Source organism: Paramisgurnus dabryanus, chromosome 7 (genome assembly GCF_030506205.2).
Source record: "Paramisgurnus dabryanus chromosome 7, PD_genome_1.1, whole genome shotgun sequence".
Lineage (NCBI taxonomy): Eukaryota > Metazoa > Chordata > Actinopteri > Cypriniformes > Cobitidae > Paramisgurnus > Paramisgurnus dabryanus.
Window position 1 is genome coordinate 27,333,925 of NC_133343.1, and position 17,852 is coordinate 27,351,776.

General features: G+C 37.2%; 2 protein-coding genes across 3 annotated transcripts; one reads left to right on the top strand and one right to left on the bottom strand.

Moving 5' to 3' along the window:
• Positions 1–1,450: 1,450 nt before the first annotated feature.
• p4htmb (prolyl 4-hydroxylase, transmembrane b) lies at positions 1,451–7,066 on the top strand. 2 transcript variants are annotated; one of them, XM_065264572.2, is made up of 9 exons: positions 1,453–2,435; positions 2,526–2,607; positions 2,885–3,075; positions 3,173–3,269; positions 3,392–3,554; positions 4,087–4,272; positions 4,540–4,630; positions 4,707–4,830; positions 4,930–7,066. In XM_065264572.2, exons 1-9 carry the CDS (start codon positions 2,088–2,090, stop codon positions 5,136–5,138), a joined length of 1,491 nt encoding a protein of 496 aa, XP_065120644.1. In that variant the 5' UTR covers positions 1,453–2,087; the 3' UTR covers positions 5,139–7,066. The 2 variants fall into 2 exon arrangements, with proteins under 2 accessions (XP_065120645.1, XP_065120644.1); XM_065264573.2 differs by lacking the exon at positions 4,087–4,272 and having other exon boundaries at positions 1,451–2,435.
• A 135-nt stretch (positions 7,067–7,201) lies between these two features.
• slc26a6l1 (solute carrier family 26 member 6, like 1) lies at positions 7,202–16,822 on the bottom strand. Its single transcript, XM_065264571.1, has 18 exons — positions 16,604–16,822; positions 16,410–16,520; positions 16,089–16,264; positions 15,450–15,614; positions 15,218–15,370; positions 13,805–13,887; positions 13,398–13,545; positions 13,200–13,313; positions 13,034–13,111; positions 12,848–12,943; positions 12,203–12,309; positions 12,046–12,115; positions 11,815–11,907; positions 10,457–10,567; positions 9,471–9,893; positions 9,299–9,353; positions 8,996–9,141; positions 7,202–8,756 (listed from the first exon to the last, which is right to left on the bottom strand). The coding sequence occupies exons 1-18, from the start codon at positions 16,653–16,655 to the stop codon at positions 8,733–8,735; spliced, it is 2,205 nt and encodes a 734-aa protein (XP_065120643.1). The 5' UTR covers positions 16,656–16,822; the 3' UTR covers positions 7,202–8,732.
• Between the last annotated feature and the right edge of the window lie 1,030 nt (positions 16,823–17,852).

Genomic DNA, 17,852 nt, shown 5'->3' on the forward strand with positions numbered 1-17,852 from the left:
CTGTCTTTGTGTATATATCATGGTAAAAAACATCATGTAATGTGTGTGCATTAATTGGTTATTAATGTGAGACAATGTAGACATTCAAACGCCCTGCATGCATTTTGACTAAAGACAAAGAAAAACTGAAAAAATTGTTTTCATTAGAAATACCATTATGGCTGATCAGCATTTACTATTAAACCATAACAAAATTCCCTTATTTAGTGTGTTCTGGACCTTATTCCAGTATAATTTAATGGTGTTCTAGGTAAAAACCCTACCAGGAGGCATGCACAGACAGCCACTGATTTCCTTTAAAGGGCTCATAGCGTGAAAATCTGACTTTTTCATATTTAAGTGCTATAATTGGGTCCCCAGTGCTTCTATCAACCTATAAAACATGAAAAAGAGCAACCCAGTTACCTTTTTTTTGTAAGCCATTCTGTGCAAGCATGTGAAAATTAGGTCGTTCAGATTTTGCCTGTTTTGTGAGGTAGGTATTACAATAGGCGAATTACAATAATACTGACCCTTAATCTGCACTATCCAACCACAGCACTGCCATTAAGGGGTTGTGCACACCAAAACTTTTAAACGCGGCTGAAAACACCTGGAGGACACCGATTGCCAGCTGTTTTTTCAGCTGAGCACCAGCTTTCTTCACCCAAGTGCTTTGGTAGCTGTGATACTTGAGCTGTGAGCCGGTTGGTTGTTGTGATTCTTGTCCCGCCCCTTCTCCACTGTGATTGGACGGCCGTGTGAGAACTGATATTGACGAGCGGAGCTTTTCACCCAAAGTTGAATCTCTTTCAACTCTCGACGCTCCGCGCTGAAAAACCACAGAGTGGCGGTTTTCAGCGCGGAAAAAACCTGCTGGCTGCTAGCTCTTTTTTTTTAAACGTAGAGCTTCCATTGAAAACAATTGAAAACATGCGCCGGTCGTGGGTGTAAAAGCTTTGGTGTGCACGCCCCATTAGTGCAGAGAGAAAGAGAATGAGAAAAAAATAATTCACAGCACAATTGAGTTTCAATTGCAACAAACCACCATCATCGCGGTCAGTTTTTGAATTTCATCAGCTCATTTGCATTTTAAAGGAAACACGGCAAAACAGCACACTTTTGCTTAGACCTACAAAGTGGAAATTTTAACATAAAATTAATTATCTGTGGAGTATTTCGAGCTAAAACTTCTCATACGCACTCTAGGGACACCAAATACTTATTTTACTTCTTTAAAAAAAATCATAATATGACCCCTTTAAAACCAATATAATTCTCAAAACAAGCGCTAGACCAATCTAGATTTTTCTTTAGTGTTAATTTACTGTAAAGTTAAGTAAAATTATCTCAAGCTATAGATTTTTACTGAGTAGAAATTGTTGTGGGGGTGTAAATATATTGGTTTTAAAGTCAAAACCTTGACATCCACTGCTATAAGGTCATCCATCTACAGTATATACAGTACAGTACACCGCTAAGTATCTCACCGCTAGTGGGCTGCCTTGTTGCTGCTGTATGCGCTAGCAGCGTCGTTGCTGCCGCAGTTGTCAGGGGAATGGCGTCCCTAGAATGTGGTCTCCTGCAGTTTCACTTCCAGATGCGTAACCGTGGAACTTGCCAAATAAACCCAAGTTCAGGATTACAGCAAGGATTTTGAGGAGCACGACTTTCAAAATGGTGTTTCGGCACCGCCGCGCGCGGGATACAAGATGCTGCGCAACTCCTGTACTCACGCGTCTCGATGTAAACAATGACATCTGCTGAGTAAACCGGAGCGTATCATGCTGCCACAACAAGGACAGTGACAAATTTACAGACAACAGCAATGATTTGACGTTTTACACGGTTGTTTAAATCAGATGGTGATGTTATGTTGTTGTAGGTTGGCGTAGTTCATCATCTTTAATGATTAATCTCGCAGGCTTTTATCAAGTTTGCTACTGATGCCCTGACACAGTGACGTCTGTTTTAATGCGCGTGATCTGTCAATCGACGGGGCGGACGGGCAAACCTCGACTACTGTCGGTTTTTTGTGGATTTTTACTGATTTTTAAATTGTGGATTTGAAACACAATGCAAGTGTTGTCAAGTTAGAGGCTGTCAAAATGATAGCAACACAGGAGAACACTGAGCAAGATGATGCCGCATCATCATCATCATCACCACCACCGGCAGCCCACTCGCTGCCCCGTCAGCGAGTCTCTCTGAAGAAGAGCAGCGTGTGCTCGCGCTCATACTTCATGGTGGTCATGGTCTTCTTTCACGTGTACATCATCAATGTCATCGCACTTCTGCTATATGTTCATTATAATAACGGATCCACAACGAGCGTGCCAAACCAGGATTATAGCAGTACAGGCAGCAGTCCTAAAGTTTCCGCAGCGTCGGATGCGCAGACCCCTGCAGACTCAGGATTCCCTAGACTCAGTATACCTCGCATTGAAGGGATACGGGTACAGACAAAATGCATGTTTCGGACTTCTCTCGTTGTTTTTATCGGTCTTTCAAGCTTTTCAAGACAATTAAGTTTTTATTTTGTTTAGGTGGGCCATGTCCAAAAAGTGTCTCTGGTGCCAGGCAAAGTCCATGAGATGAAGACACTCAGTCTTAAGCCCCTGCTGTTTGGTAAAACATCTTGATTTACTTGGTAAAGAAAGAGTTAATAGTTAGTTGACATAAAATTATTACTATTAAAGTACCATCCCTGCCAGGTTATAATATATATATATATATATATATATATATATATATATATATATATATATATATATATATATATATATTGTAAACAAATAAACTGTAGTAAATAGGGTGTAAAGAATAAAAAACTATAATTTTTCCTACAGTTAACTATAGTAAATGCTATATTAAAATCAAACTTTGGTGCCCCTAATATCCGCAGAGATCCCTAATTTTCTGTCAGCGGAGGAATGTGGTGTAATTGTGCGACTGGCTCAGCTTAAGGGTTTGATGGAGAGCCAGGTAATGGTTCCTGAAGGTCAGGAGGAGCTTAACCAGCAGCTTAACCTTAGTCCAGAAGAAATCTTTAATTTCCTTGACCTCAACCAAGATGGCCAGCTGCAACCTCATGAGGTACCAGCAATTTTCATTACTTATTTTAAAGCCTTCAATGTGTGTGTTTGTGTACTTTGTTTAATCTGTTAGTTGTTCGCCATATTTTCTGGTGTAGATATTGACACACTCTCGAGTGAGAGATGGAATCTGGTTAACTTCTGAAAACCTCAAGGAAATCTATGATGGCCTAAAAGTTGATCTGGATGGAAATGGTAAAGATCTTAAGCCGAAGAACCTGTATGAACAGCTTAACTGACAGATCACATTAACACATTACATTTGAGAGTACGTGTATGTATTTTAAGTTTACGTCTTTGCTTTTCTCCTTTCACAGGTCTGTTGAGCCTAGAGGAGTTTGGACGTCTAAGAAGCGATGCCTTTCAGCGTTTTCTGCTGCAGCGTGGAGTGGAAAGGAGCCAGCTGGTGAGGAACAGCAGACACACTTGGCTCTACCAGGGCCAGGGCGCACATCAGGTTCTTCAAGATCTCCGTAAAAGGTGTCCACAAGTTTGCTTAATTTATGACTATAACTTATTGACTGCTCATCCGAGGGGCGCTAATTCAAAATATGTGTTAAGAGTGTCATGTGTGTTGCTTGCGTTTTTAAAATATGTGTTTGTTGCGTCATGTGAACCATGTGCATCACGTGTTTTGTCAAAATAAATGCCAGCTGGAAACGCGTCAAAAAATTTTATGATAAAAGAGACGCTCACGTTCACAAAATACACGCAAGACACTCCCTTAACAGTAAACTCTGATTACGCATGAGATTATGCGAGTATCTGGCAAACGCGAGGGTCTCTTTTATCATAAACCCTTTTGACGCATCTGCAGCAGGCACTTAATTTGACAAGACACGTGATGCACACAGGATCTCTAGATGCGCAGAACACATATTTTGAAAAAAGGAACCGCACACATGACGGGCTACATACATGTTGTGACGAACTTCGCATCAAACACCCTCGAAAAAAAGAATTCACCGGCCTCCACTGTGTTCCAATTCTATTTTTATTTTCGACCATACAGAGTCACTCGTTTAACACGACTGCCATCATCCCTGGTGGAGTTAAGTGAGCCGCTACAAGTGGTGCGCTATGAAGAGGGAGGTCATTACCACGCTCATCATGATAGCGGACCAGTGTATCCCGAAACAGCCTGTACACACACTCGCCTCGCTGCCAACACAACCTCCCCATTCCAGACTTCCTGTAGGTGAGCCACAGGTTCCCAACCCTGATGCATATGTCAACGGAAATTTAAAGGGATAGTTGACTCAAAAATGAACATTTGTTGAAAGCTTCATTGAGTTTTATAGTATTTTTTTCCTACTATGGATGTCAATGTGACTTCCGGTCGGGTAAGTAAATTACAAAATTTTCATTTTTGGGTGAACTATCCCTATAAGTCACAAACACTGAAGGTGCCATTTTAATTTTTTTATATTATTGTGTTTTGAATTATAGTGTTTTGTTTTTGCAGGTATATCACCGTTCTGTTTTACCTTAACAATGTTGAAGAAGGAGGGGAAACCACCTTTCCAGTGGCTGATAACAGGACATACGAAGAAGCGGTATGTTGTGTTTGACAGCTGAAAGTATTTGTTTTACACTCTTCAACCACTGACAGCCAGTATGCTTGTTTCCCAGTCATTAATACAGAATGATGTAGATTTGTTGGACACCAGGAAACACTGTGATAAGGGTAACTTGAGAGTGAAGCCTACTAAAGGGACAGCAGTTTTCTGGTACAATTACCTCTCCGATGGCAGAGGTAATAAAATTTTTGCTCTATTATAATATATTTTGCAGCTGAAACATTGTATCGTCAATGTAACGCATTGTGAATGTCATGCTGTGCTGCCTTTTGTAGGTTGGGTGGGTGAACAGGATGAATATTCTCTACATGGCGGCTGTGTGGTGACCCGAGGGACCAAGTGGGTCGCCAATAATTGGATCAATGTAGATCCAGTTTACCAGCGGCAGGCACTATACCAACAATTTGTTTCTCAACAACAAGAAATGCAGGAGCAAGAAGAAATCATTTCAGACCAGCACACAGAAACGCACCAAGACTTGTAAACATGTATGCACACACATTCACTTCATGATCATGATGTACAGTACTGTAAAGTATGGATCAATCGGTTAAACACTACACACATACTTAGTTAGCACTATACTTTCCAAAGCATTTAAACATACTGACCTCATTCACAGACAAATTTGCACAAAGATATACACATCTTTTGTCTTCACGCACTTACACACATAATAATGTAGCTCTACCAATAATATACATCTCCTCATAGTTTTGAATTGAATGAGGCTCCCAACCTCCAGTGGTCCAGGCGTCTGAACTGGAATTTTTTGTGTTGGGTTGAATTCAGGGATAAAGAGAGCTTTATGCAATTGTGAAAGACAATGCTACTATTCCTACTGTAGATTTGAAGGTAAAATAGTGTATTTGTCATGGGAATGCAGCCATATTTGATAACTTTGTTTACATACAGTATTTGCACTCTACTGTAAATCCCAAAGGCCATGTACACACTGCGACTAAATATGATTGGCACTTATTTTTGTTGATGACCGTTTACACTGCAACGGCAAATGCGCAGTGATGCAACTTTGCGGTGTGTATGTGGCCAAAAAGTGTAAGAAATAGTCCAATCGTTTCTACTGAAGAATTTCTTGCATTTAAATCACCAAACATTTTTGAGAAAATAATCTAAGGATGTGCTCAGCATTAGTTAGTTGTAGTATTACTAGCTTAAAGATATTTTCTGGATTAAATACAACTTAAGATCTATGACCATGATTTTATTCTATGCTGTTTTATAGAAGAAGTGGTGAATGTAGAACACCTTGAAATTCGAAAAGTTCACAATTCATAAAAAACAACAAAAGTTAGGTTAGTAGTTTAACTAAAATATAAGTGTAACATATCTGTGTCTATAGTGTTTATAAGTTTGCATTAACATGTAATCAAATATGAAATAAAGCATATTTGGCTTGCTGTCCGAGGGGAGGGCTCCAAGTTCGGAATATCGGCCCGAACCCAGAGTACTGCTCCCCTTCTTAACTGGGAGAGAAGAAAAAAGAGTGAAGCGATGGGGTGGAGGAGGGGTGCTGCAAAAAGCTGTCACAGGACAGAGGTGAGGGACGCCCATATATAGAGACTTTGTATGTGCTGAGGGGTTGGATTACATGACCATGCTCCTCCCAAACTTAAAGTGATAGTTCGCCCATAAAATTTAATTTTGACATAATTTTTTCATCTAAATGTTTTTTTCGATGAACACAAAAGGAGATATTTTTATAAATGATGGTAAGCACACAGCTGATTGTTACCATTTACTTCAATAGTAGAAAATAAATATTATGGAAGTATTTTGATAAATGATGTAAGCACACAGTTGACGGTACTCATTGAATTCCAATTGGTTTTCATCTTTATCAAAATAAATTTTTTTGTGTTCATCAGAAAAAAGAAATTCATACAGATTTAGAACAACATGAGGATGAGAAAATTATGACAGAATTTTCATTTTTGGGTGAACTTACCCTTTAAGTAAACTTCATTTATAGCCTCATAGACATCTGTTGCAATTGCATTACACTAAAAAACATTTTTCTTTGGCTGGACTAATGGACAAGCATTCAAATACATACAACTCTTACATTTTAAAAACATGTATTTAATCCAGAATATTTCTTTATTTAGTAACCAATTATTATTAATATGAGAGTTAAAGCCTTCATTTCCACCTGATGTTTCTCAAATGTCTTCCCCTTTTAGATGCGTATATAGAGAAGCATGTTAAACTTGCACAAACTTGTAAGATTATGTTGGATTTTATGAATTTATTTTGTAATGTGTTAGTAGTTAGTTGTTGTATTTTAATTGCATCCCAAAAAATCAGACTGAACTTATTTATTTGGTTATTTGTCGTTATTTGTAATCATGTTGCACAAAATCACTTTCCTGAATAAAATATTTAACCTGACCAGTAATGCATACTGTATGCAGTTTTATTAAAATGCATGGACCATTTATTTTTCATCCATTTATTTTTATAAATGTATCTGTCCATTTTGTATAAGTTTTCTGATATATTGTAGTGCTCTGTAATGGTCACTTGAGATAAAACAAATGAAATGTAAATTGGGTTAGTAATATTTTTTTTATTTAACAATTATTGATTTACATTTTATGATTGAATTGTAATGCTGGCTCATTCTACGGAAATGTCAATTTTTCTGTCCCTAGCCTTTACAGAAATATTCCACTTGAAACAACCTTTAGGGTTAAATTTTTTATATATTTTAAAATGAAACAATATGTTATTTGAACAATAACACCTTCTTGAGCCATCAATGTAGCAATATTTGATTTTTATTAATTAATTAGAATTCCAAGCACCACAGAAGTGTACATCCCCACAGTCATGTACAGAGGGAAAATGCTTTATTTTGAGATCAAAAACAGTGTTTTCTTCCATTTAAAATACAATAATGTGTCCATAACTATCAAATATATGATGTAAATTACATTAAAAGACAAAATGCTAAATAAATATTATAAAATATATAATGAAAGTAGTGGTCCCCTGGAGTTGTGTCACTGGTGTTACCGTTTAACAAAAAAGCTCTTATTTTTAAATCAAAATCACACTGATGACCTCACTTGACTTCCTTCTTTCAATTTCCTGGAGATCTATGAAGAGACGCCCATATAACTCCACTGTTTCTTTTCATTTATCAGAAATCTTCTCATTTATCTCATAATTCATATAAAGCTTTTAGTTTAAGTCACTGGTATGACCTACCTTATTGTTTGGGAATTGCAAAAAACTAGAATACAAATGGATTAAACTACTTAATTTAGTGAATATACAATGATTGACAACATTATGGTTTGATGCTTTGCAGCAGAAATTTTGTAAAATGCATGTTTTCATGAAAATTGTCACTGGTGTTATCTTCCTTATGGGTAACAGCATTGAAGATCAGTAACACACCAGTGACACAACAAATCACCAGTCATTGGTGTTTTTTGTTCTTTCACATTAAATAAAATCTTTCCCATGTGACATGAAGATAATTTTAATGTAATTTTTAATATTGCTAAAGAAGTAAGGTAACACCAGTGACAAAAAATGTCTATGCAGTCTTTAAGTACATGCACACAAAAAATAAAAAAATCATTAAGCTGTCATTTATGTGTACTTATAAAGTCAAAAAGTAATCTAATAATGTTGTCTAATTTTAATTGTTAGAAAAAGAAATACATTTTAAGACATCTTGCCATGCCAAAAGTGGACGTTTCTGTAGAATGACCCTGATACATTTTTCATTAACTCACAAACCCCCTGCAATTTCCCAGATTGGGAAACCCTGCTCTAACCCAAACCCTAAACCAGTCAAAAATAAAACAGCATATATTCTCATCCTTCACAAAATAAAGTACATTTTAGTTGTAATTAATTAATTGCCTTTAGTAAACAAAAAATGCTAATTGATTTAATTTACATACATACTTAAACATTGTCATACCAAACAGTAACATTCATACTTTATTATTATCAGTCATCAACTTTAGCAAAATGCTTAAAAACTTAATGCAGAAATTTACAGCTAAGCCTATAAAACTAGAACAAAGCAAAAGTCTTCTCATAGATGGGTACCACTCATATCCTGAAATGAGAAATTTTAAACAAATCATGTCATGAAAAATTCCACAATTAAATACCATAGACCCAAGTCTTAGATTTGTGCATTTACAGGTTTGTGTGACAGCATTACACGTGTATGTGTGTGTGTGTGTGTGTGTGTGTGTGTGTGTGTGTGTGTGTGTGTGTGTGTGTGCGTGTGTGTGTGTGCGCGTGTGTGTGTGTGTGTGTGTGTTTCAGTAAGCATATGCTTAAAGAACCTACCAGAGCACTCTCATGGTTGTTGATGGTCATAGCTCCCCGATGCTTGAGACAGTACAAAACTGCATCATGCACAGTAGCAAAGACACGCCCTTCGGTGATGACATCAGAAAAGAACCCACCACGCTCAAGCTGTTCCACCACCAGTGCTGGAGAAAGGCATAATTCACATATGTTACTCATAGCAACTCTAATTTGGATTAAATTACTGGAAGGTTGTGATCCAGTGTAACAGGAGTGAATTATATAACACTAACATTACCGATCAACTTAGTGCAAAGTATGAAAAGTGGGAGATCTACCTACTTTGACAGCCTGCTAAGTAGATATCCACATCAATCTCTCCAAAATCATGGATTATCTACAAAACAATGACAGAATTTTTGGTCTTTACAAAGACTTATGTTTGTATAAATTGAGCATATTGATTGTATCCACTAGATTTATATTCTGTGAAATTTCATACTGTATTACTCACATTCTTCAGCGATTTGATGGCCACTGTATCGATGAAGTTAGCAGTAGTGAAATCTAAGATGATAGAGTGTATATCCCAAGTCCACTTCCCAAGGGATCCAAGAGAAACCCTTTCCAGGTCTCTGCTTAAAGTGTCTTCACTGCTGGAATCCAGTGTGGTGGTGTCCCCATCATGTAGATCTGACAATGACCCAAGGGTGGTTGTATCAGGGTCAGTTCCCTTAAGGTACATCCAGGTGTGACGGCCATCAGATGTCTGTGGTGTCTCAGGCATTACAAACACCGTACTGTTTTCTCGCTCTATCCAACCGGGCTCTTCGTTTCTCAGTGTGTCTTCGTCCATTTCTCTCAACTGTTCTGCCACTTCTTCAACTGAAAATACAACATTTTTGGATCGCTGAGAGGCTGCCCTGAGAGCTATTTTCTGTAAAAGGAGAACGAAAGGAAAATTGCAGAGTTGAAGTTGCATTCAAAATTCACTATGATGACTTAAAAGTGTTTACAGTATCTCGATACAGGATAGGCAGATTATCTTATACCAACAAATAATCTGTGAGAGCAATTTATATGTCACCACAGACCACAAAACAAAAGTAGCATGGCTATATTTGTAGCAAAAGCCAAAAATACATCTAAAATTATTAGGATATTATGTAAAGATCATGTTCCATATTTTATAAATTTCCAAACGTAAATGTATCAAAACTTTTTTTGTAAGTGGATGCAGTTGCTAATGACTTCATTTGGACAACTTAAAAGGCGATTTTCTTAATATTTAGATTTTTTGCACCCTCAAATTCCAAATTTCCAAATAGTTCTATCTAGACCAAATAGTGTCCTATCCTAACAAACCATACACCAATGGAAAGCTTATTTATTTAGCTTGCAGGTAATATATAAATCTCAATTTAAAACCCTTACATGGTCCAGGGTTACATATCATCATCCATCCTGTAACCATAGAAACAACTGGAAAAGATCATCTACCTGTATTTTGGCTTCTTTTTGTGCTCTTCTCTTTGCTCTCCTCTCTCGACGTCTCTGCTTGGCCTCCTGTCTGCGTTTATAAGTGAGCATTTTTCCAATGTCCAGACCACTCTGTGTACAAAGCAGTGATTTTTGTTTCTTAACATAATACCAGATAACACACACAATCCATGGTTACCACCGGACAATGACCAGACAATGCAGGACAACCAACAAGATCCTTTTTGTGAGTCTGATTAACTTAAGTGGGTGATTCTCACATAATCCAGACTTAGGTGTGCAGCATCACATCTTTTTAAAAGCCCTTGAAGCCAGTTTTTTTGCACATATGAGATTAAGGTCTGAACTTATTATTTTTAGAGGATTTAAAAAATATTTCCTATAGAATTATTTACATTTTTAAGATTATCATTATCAAAAATTATCATTACCGCAACATGATATTACATTAAATATATGCATTTACAAACTCATGTTTCAGTAATGAGAACTAAAAAGTTGTCTAGATACTATGACAAACAAATTTTCAACTTTTATTTGGAGAGAAAAAATAAGAACTGCTTACCTGCTAGCCATCTTGAGTGTCACAGTCAATTATGTCCCTTCTAACAATTTTTTTGTTGAAAATGTTAGTTCCTTGAGGGCTTAAACAATGATTGAAATTGTTGCGGAGGATGAGAAAATTGGTCTTAGACACATTTATATTCCTTATTATTGTCTCTACATTTACCAATGATCACCAAATACCACATGTTTCTTTACTGTAAATGTTTTTAGTATAACATGCACTGAATCTATTTTTTAGATTTTTAATTATAAATATTTCCATGTCAAAGAACCCAAATCCAGTCATGGACATGTTGCGGTAATGAAAATTTTCCCCTTAAATGTGGAAAAAAAAAGAGTACATGAAGAGATGTTTATCTGTATGCTTTAGGGATGCTTAACGATCAATCACGATTAATCAATAGCAGAATAAAAGTTTTTGTTTACATCATATATATGTGTGAACTTATAATTAATTATACATGCATGTGTGAACTCTTATAATTATACATGCATGTGTGCATATTTATATATACATAATTATTATACACAGTTCACACACATATATGATGTAAACAAAAACTTTTATTCTGCTATCGATTAATCGTTAAGCATCCCTAGTATGCTTCTTATTTTGATACTCTTAATTTGCATTAACTTTTTTATCAAAATGTTTTATGACACCTCATAAGTCTAATTTTGCCAGAATCACCCAAGTAAGATCTGTGAGTTAAGCTTGTTAAGAAGCTGGGTACCATCATCCCAAAAATATACAGTGTGCTAGTGACCTTCTCAACAACTATGCGTTTTACCTTCTTTTTAAGGGCCTCAAGGTAGAGTTCAGCATTTGCAAAGTACATGGTGGCAGAGGAGCGAAAGATGGTAATGCCAGGTACCACCCTCACCTACAAAACACACAGACCATATGCAGTATGCAATTCATTATCCAGATATTACTGGAGATACAATGGTCATTGTATATTAAGAAAAATATATTTATAAAGCTGCATGTATGATAGAAGCCAAGCCACTTAACCCCTCACCTCCTTGTGTGTTTCCATGTCTAGATAAAGCTCAGTGCCAGGAAGTTGTCCTAGCAATGAGTACCTAGGCCTAAGAGAAAGAAAGACAACATTATGCTGTAAGCAAATTAGAGCCATTGACTTGAATAAGAGAGATTAGAAGCAGGGAAAGACTTACCGTTGAGTCCTGAAGATCACTGTCAATAGAGCGAAAGCCATGGAGGCACCCAGACCCATATCCAAATTAAAGAGTACAGTAGACACAAATGTCACCAACCATATCAACTACAGACCACAAGAAAACAAAAAGATGATGTGATAAATAACCACATTATGGGCATTGACAGAATCGACAGAATTACATATTCATGGTAATTTTAGTGGTGCTTCCACATGCAAGGCGGGATATGTTTTGGGGGGTTGCCTTGCCAGGACAATGTTTGCTATGAAGTAGTCAGAATTGTCCTAGCAAGTAGCTCGAAATACTTAAAAGACAGTTTCATCGGACGTATGCGCGTTGCTGCAGTTATGAGCCTGTCCCGAAATGAACGTCCCATCTATATTTGTTTATCGTTCTGGCTAGTGGCTAAACTGACCTTTGAAACAAATACCTTGTCGAAAATAAAAGTGTCCAGGTGAGCATGAACCTGTGAGAGGTTTGGCAGCCAGGTAATATTTTAAGAATTTAAGGACTCTGTTGTCATTGATTCTTTCCGGAAGTCTACCAAACGTTACATTTGGGCCACAGAAAAGACTTGTTTATGTTGTTTTTATCTATTAATAAAAAAGCAGCATTTGTGAAAAGACTTTTTGCATGACTTACCAGATCAATCTTGCTGGTACGCCACAACGTAACTATGTCATAGTACTGCTTGAACATCCCCTTCAGATTCACAAAGACAATTGCGGAAAGAACTGCCTAGACACACACAGCAAGAATAGAAAATTTAGTATCATACATATATTTTTAACACATATAATTTTATTCAAGAGGATTGTTTACACCTACTTTAGGTAGATCTTGAAAAAGCGAGCCTAACTTCAGTATTGTCACGAGCACTATCACACCAGACACAACTCCTGCGATCTAAAACAAGACAATATGATACTTAATACAGAGGATGTGTAACTGCATGCATGGCTCTGTCACAAAGGTGACATTGTGTTTGTCTCACCTGTGTCTTGCCACCTGTACTTTCCTGTATGAGACTTCGGGACATAGAAGAACAGACTGAAAAACATTGGAAAAAGCCTCCAAACGTATTACTGAGACCCAAAGCCACCAATTCCTAGAACACAACACAAGGGATGGAAAGAGTTTAGTCGAGTAGTTTTGTTATGTGATTGTCTACAACCATAGGTGATTTACTTACTTGGTTGCTTTCTACTTTGTAACCATGTTTGAGACCAAAGGTTTTGCCCAGTGAAATAGATACGGCATAGCCCACAATGGCCAGGGCAAAAGCATCCACCACCACCTCAGAGAAGATTGAGACATTTGGGACTTTGGGAGGCTGAAGTCTATGTAGGAAAATCAGAACAACCACAATGAGTTATAATACATATAAGACACGCTTTAAAATATGTTGGATTGCGTCAACCTATTTCATACAGTTTAAAACTATTTATATTAGCTATTATATATTTGAAGATCTAATAATGAGTTCAAACCATAAAAAGGATAGTTTACCCAGAAAGGAAAATGATGTCATCATGTTTAAAAAAAAATTCAACTTTCCCATTCAGCTAAAATCAAAACATTTTAGATCTTAAAACTTACCCACTTGGGATTTCCCCAACCACTGATATTTTATAGCTGTCATTCAGTCGAGTGTAGAATGATATAACTGTCCCCACTACAATCTAGTACACATACACAAAAACTTTCATAAATATCATGAGCTCAGGGTAAAATACTGTTAATGATTTCTGCATAGTGAATGAAAAGCCAGACTGGGTAGTTCATTGTGTTATTGCTATGTGATGTGATAAAAAATGATGACTAAACATATTAATAACACACACCGTTAAGGCCGAAGTATATTTTTATGCGTACGCAAGGGTCTGCATACGGTCCGTGTTATGCAATTTTCACCATCAGAAGAGTGCGTGCATACTCAGGGTTCCCACACCTTAGTTAACTTCAAATTCAAGGACCTTTCAAGGACTTTCCAGGTCTATACCCTCAAATTCAAAGACTAAATGTGGGGACACGTTTCAAGTGAGAGCAAGGTTACATTGTGTTACCTTTAAAGATACATTGTAACAGTTCCCTTTCGAGGGAACTCGCGCTGCATCACTGCGGTGACACTTTGGGGACTCCTCCAAAGGTAAGTGCGTCTTAATGTGTATATCAAATTCAACCAATGGTGAGGCTTAACGACAAAGACTGGCTGATGAAGGAGCCAGGAAGTATATCGCTATCTGAAATATTGCCAAAGACAGCGTTACAGGGACGCAGGAAGTATGGCAAGGGAGACGCAGCACCTGGTTCCCTTCTCAGGGAACAACAGTTACATACGTAACCCGAGACGTTTTCATGTGTCAAACACAACTATGCAAAAAAGCATTTTGGTATGAATCAACATTCGCATACAGAAGATATAAGCATTTAAAGTGAACAGTTTAGCATGTGTGCTTAAAAAGTCTAGAATTTTTATGATATTATCCTACACTACACAGGGAATAATATGATTTTTTTTCAGAAAACATCTTGCATAAAATAGATTCAAGCACTTTCAATGACCTGTATCTATGTATGCATATTTTCAAAAACTTCCCAGGGCCTTGAATTTTTCCCCTAGATTCACAAACTTTCAAGAATTTAAAGGACCCGTGGGAACCCTGGTACTGTATTCACACCGCCTTTTTTGTTGCAATGCACATGCGTCGAATTTCTGTGTACACGTAGAAGTAAAATAAACTATACTTTGAAAGGCTGGGCATTCGTTCGTGTGCGTACGTCCGTGTACAAGTAAAAAACAGACTACACTCTGGGCTTTAAAGTTAACCACTACTGAAACAAAACATACCCTGTGCTTGCAGTTATGCCTAACAAAACCTATAAAATACAGGCATACGGAAAAGACAGAATCAGATAAAGGACAGATGCAATTCTGTTGTTAATGGAGACAAAACAATGGACAGAGTGAGCAAACAAGATGAGCAAACAGAGAGCTATTACTGGACGTACAGTACAGAGTTCCACTGGAATAGGCACCAGCAGTTTGTGTCTGAGTGCGTTGTTAAGCTCCTTTGCTGTGATGAGAACCACAATGGACACGACACTGACCAGCAGAGTTGGAATATGAGTCTTGGGCAACAGCGGAAACAGGTCTCCTAAAGTCTGCACAGAGAAATGACACAATAATGCCTGACTGCATGGTGCTTTGCATTTTTTATTCATTTTAATTGATTCCACTCACATAGATTACAGACAGAGGTCCATTGAAGCGTTTTGGTGAGAGTCCGAGGATGTTCTTTAACTGAGCTACTACGGCGTGAAAAGACGCTGCCGTGGTATAACCTCTGACCAGTGGCTCTGAAAGATACGTGCCGACAAATCCAAACTGCAAAAAGCCTAATACAACCTAATAGCGAGAATACAAAATTATAGTTAAATGATCTCTGAAAGCCAATGTTGATATTTGAAATCACCTAAACAAACACGCCCCACACATACGCAACCCAGGCAACGATGTCAGATGTCAGACATGCCACTTACTGCTGATTGGCTACAAGTGTGTTTTGGTACTCGCCCGACTCTCTTTTAAAAAGTGTTTTTCAAAAATCATGCACCCTGCCTTTATTTCAATGCCATAGTTAGTTAACTGTTTTAATTAATGTAAAATCATAGATCAGTTGGTCATGACTTAATTGGAAGAGCATTTTGTTGTGGGTTTAATTCAAGGTTACACACCTTGAATGCACTATACGTCATGTTGGTTTAAAGCATTTGCCAGATGCATAGTGTAATTGTGTTTGTTCATGTAAATTTGCCTTTAGCTACATTGTGTAAATTTTTGTGTGTACGCATTTGTCTGTTTGTGTTGGTGTGTAGGTACCTGAATAAGACCTCCCAAGACAGTGGCAGCAGCTGCAACCTGTACTCTGTAGAGGTCTCTTGATATGATATCCACCTCCTCAGTCACATTTGTCCCATTATAAACAAGAAAATGTGCATCAGGACCAAGTCTCTCTGTCACGCTACCGATCATAATACTGAGGATAGTAAATGTGCCTATGACACACACATAAAAACAAACACATTTGAAGTTAGATCATTATAAAGTTCAAATTTAAATATTAAAACCTTTATAATAGATGGTCATTTTTATGTGAAAAAAAACATATTTCAATCAAAGGAAGAAGAGTTTTGATCTCACCTATAGAAATGTGTCTAGAGGTACCAAAAATGAAATATATTAATGTTGGATATAGGGATGTGTAGAGTCCAAATACTGGAGGCAGAGATGCCAGCAACGCATAGGCCATTCCTGAAACATCCAGACATAAGACCCTTAAACAAAGTTACTATTTTGTGAGTTCTTGGCAAAATAGGCAAGAAGTGTGATCTTACCTTGTGGCAGATGCATGATGCCCACGCTAATGCCAGAGATGAGATCCGGCATGCCATAATCCCATATGGAATAACGTGGCAACCAGGATAAAACAGGGAAAAAACCAACTATGCCACGCTTTAGTCTGGGTACAGAACAGCTGATAAAGAAAACAGAGATTTAATTGACAGAGCACTCCGTAAGCCGTATTTTATTTCCACAAATTTGTTTGTAATACTGAAGTTTACCTGAGTGATCTTTTTATACGATGGGAGATGGGAATGTTAGTCTGAGAGTAGTCCAGTCTCTGAGATAATTCCTTCAGCTTCTGTTCATCCATAACCTCTCTTTGTACACGGTACCCTGCATGTCCCGAATCCATTTCTCAATTTGTTGTATAAATGCTATAATTTCTATAACACTGTTTACAGTGTGAACTATATAACAACGTGTTCTGTATCTCGATGATAGCTGATGTATCTTCATTGTAAACTTGTGGGATATTTAAAGGGGGGATGATGGGGTTGATCTGCACTAAAAAAGGCTGTGCTTTCTACCAATTATTAACTTGAGAACAACACTAATAATGAATAATAACTTTGATTAATGCATAAAATTAAGAAACTGATTTGTTTGCAAAAGTATTTCCAATGTGTATTTACAGTTAGAACTGAATTACAGAATAACAAACTTATAAACTTATACATTTCTCTATTATTGTCTAATCTTATTGCTACAGTAATGCTGACTCCATCTTTCCTCCAGTTCATTAGCATCCGCTACTTTTTGCACTTTAGGGTCAATTTTAATGGAAACTTGTTGAAACTTTCCGTTGTGATGTGCAGTAAGAACTGATGACTTCAAAAAGAACAGGAAGATATGTTTTGACGCCATTCATCCATCAAACATTGCAACACAACCACTGCAGTCCTTAAAGGCTTTTAAAGTTGGTGCATTGGGTTGAAAATTAATTGTCTTTCCTGTGTGGTTATATATTTATTAATTATTATTAAAAGTTGACTTAGTTCTTATGGTCCTATTTTTATCCCACTTACACCACAGCATAAGTTCAAAGCAAAACTGGCACACTGGTACAAAATATGTACCTCAGCTGTCACTCTGACAGTCCCCTTTAAAAAGGTCCTAATATGTGCCATTAGGTACAGACATGTATACATTTGGTATCTATGTTTATCTTTGAGGTATGTACTAATGAGGCAATGACTAACTAATGAGGTACTAATATGAATTTTTAGGTCCAAAATTGAG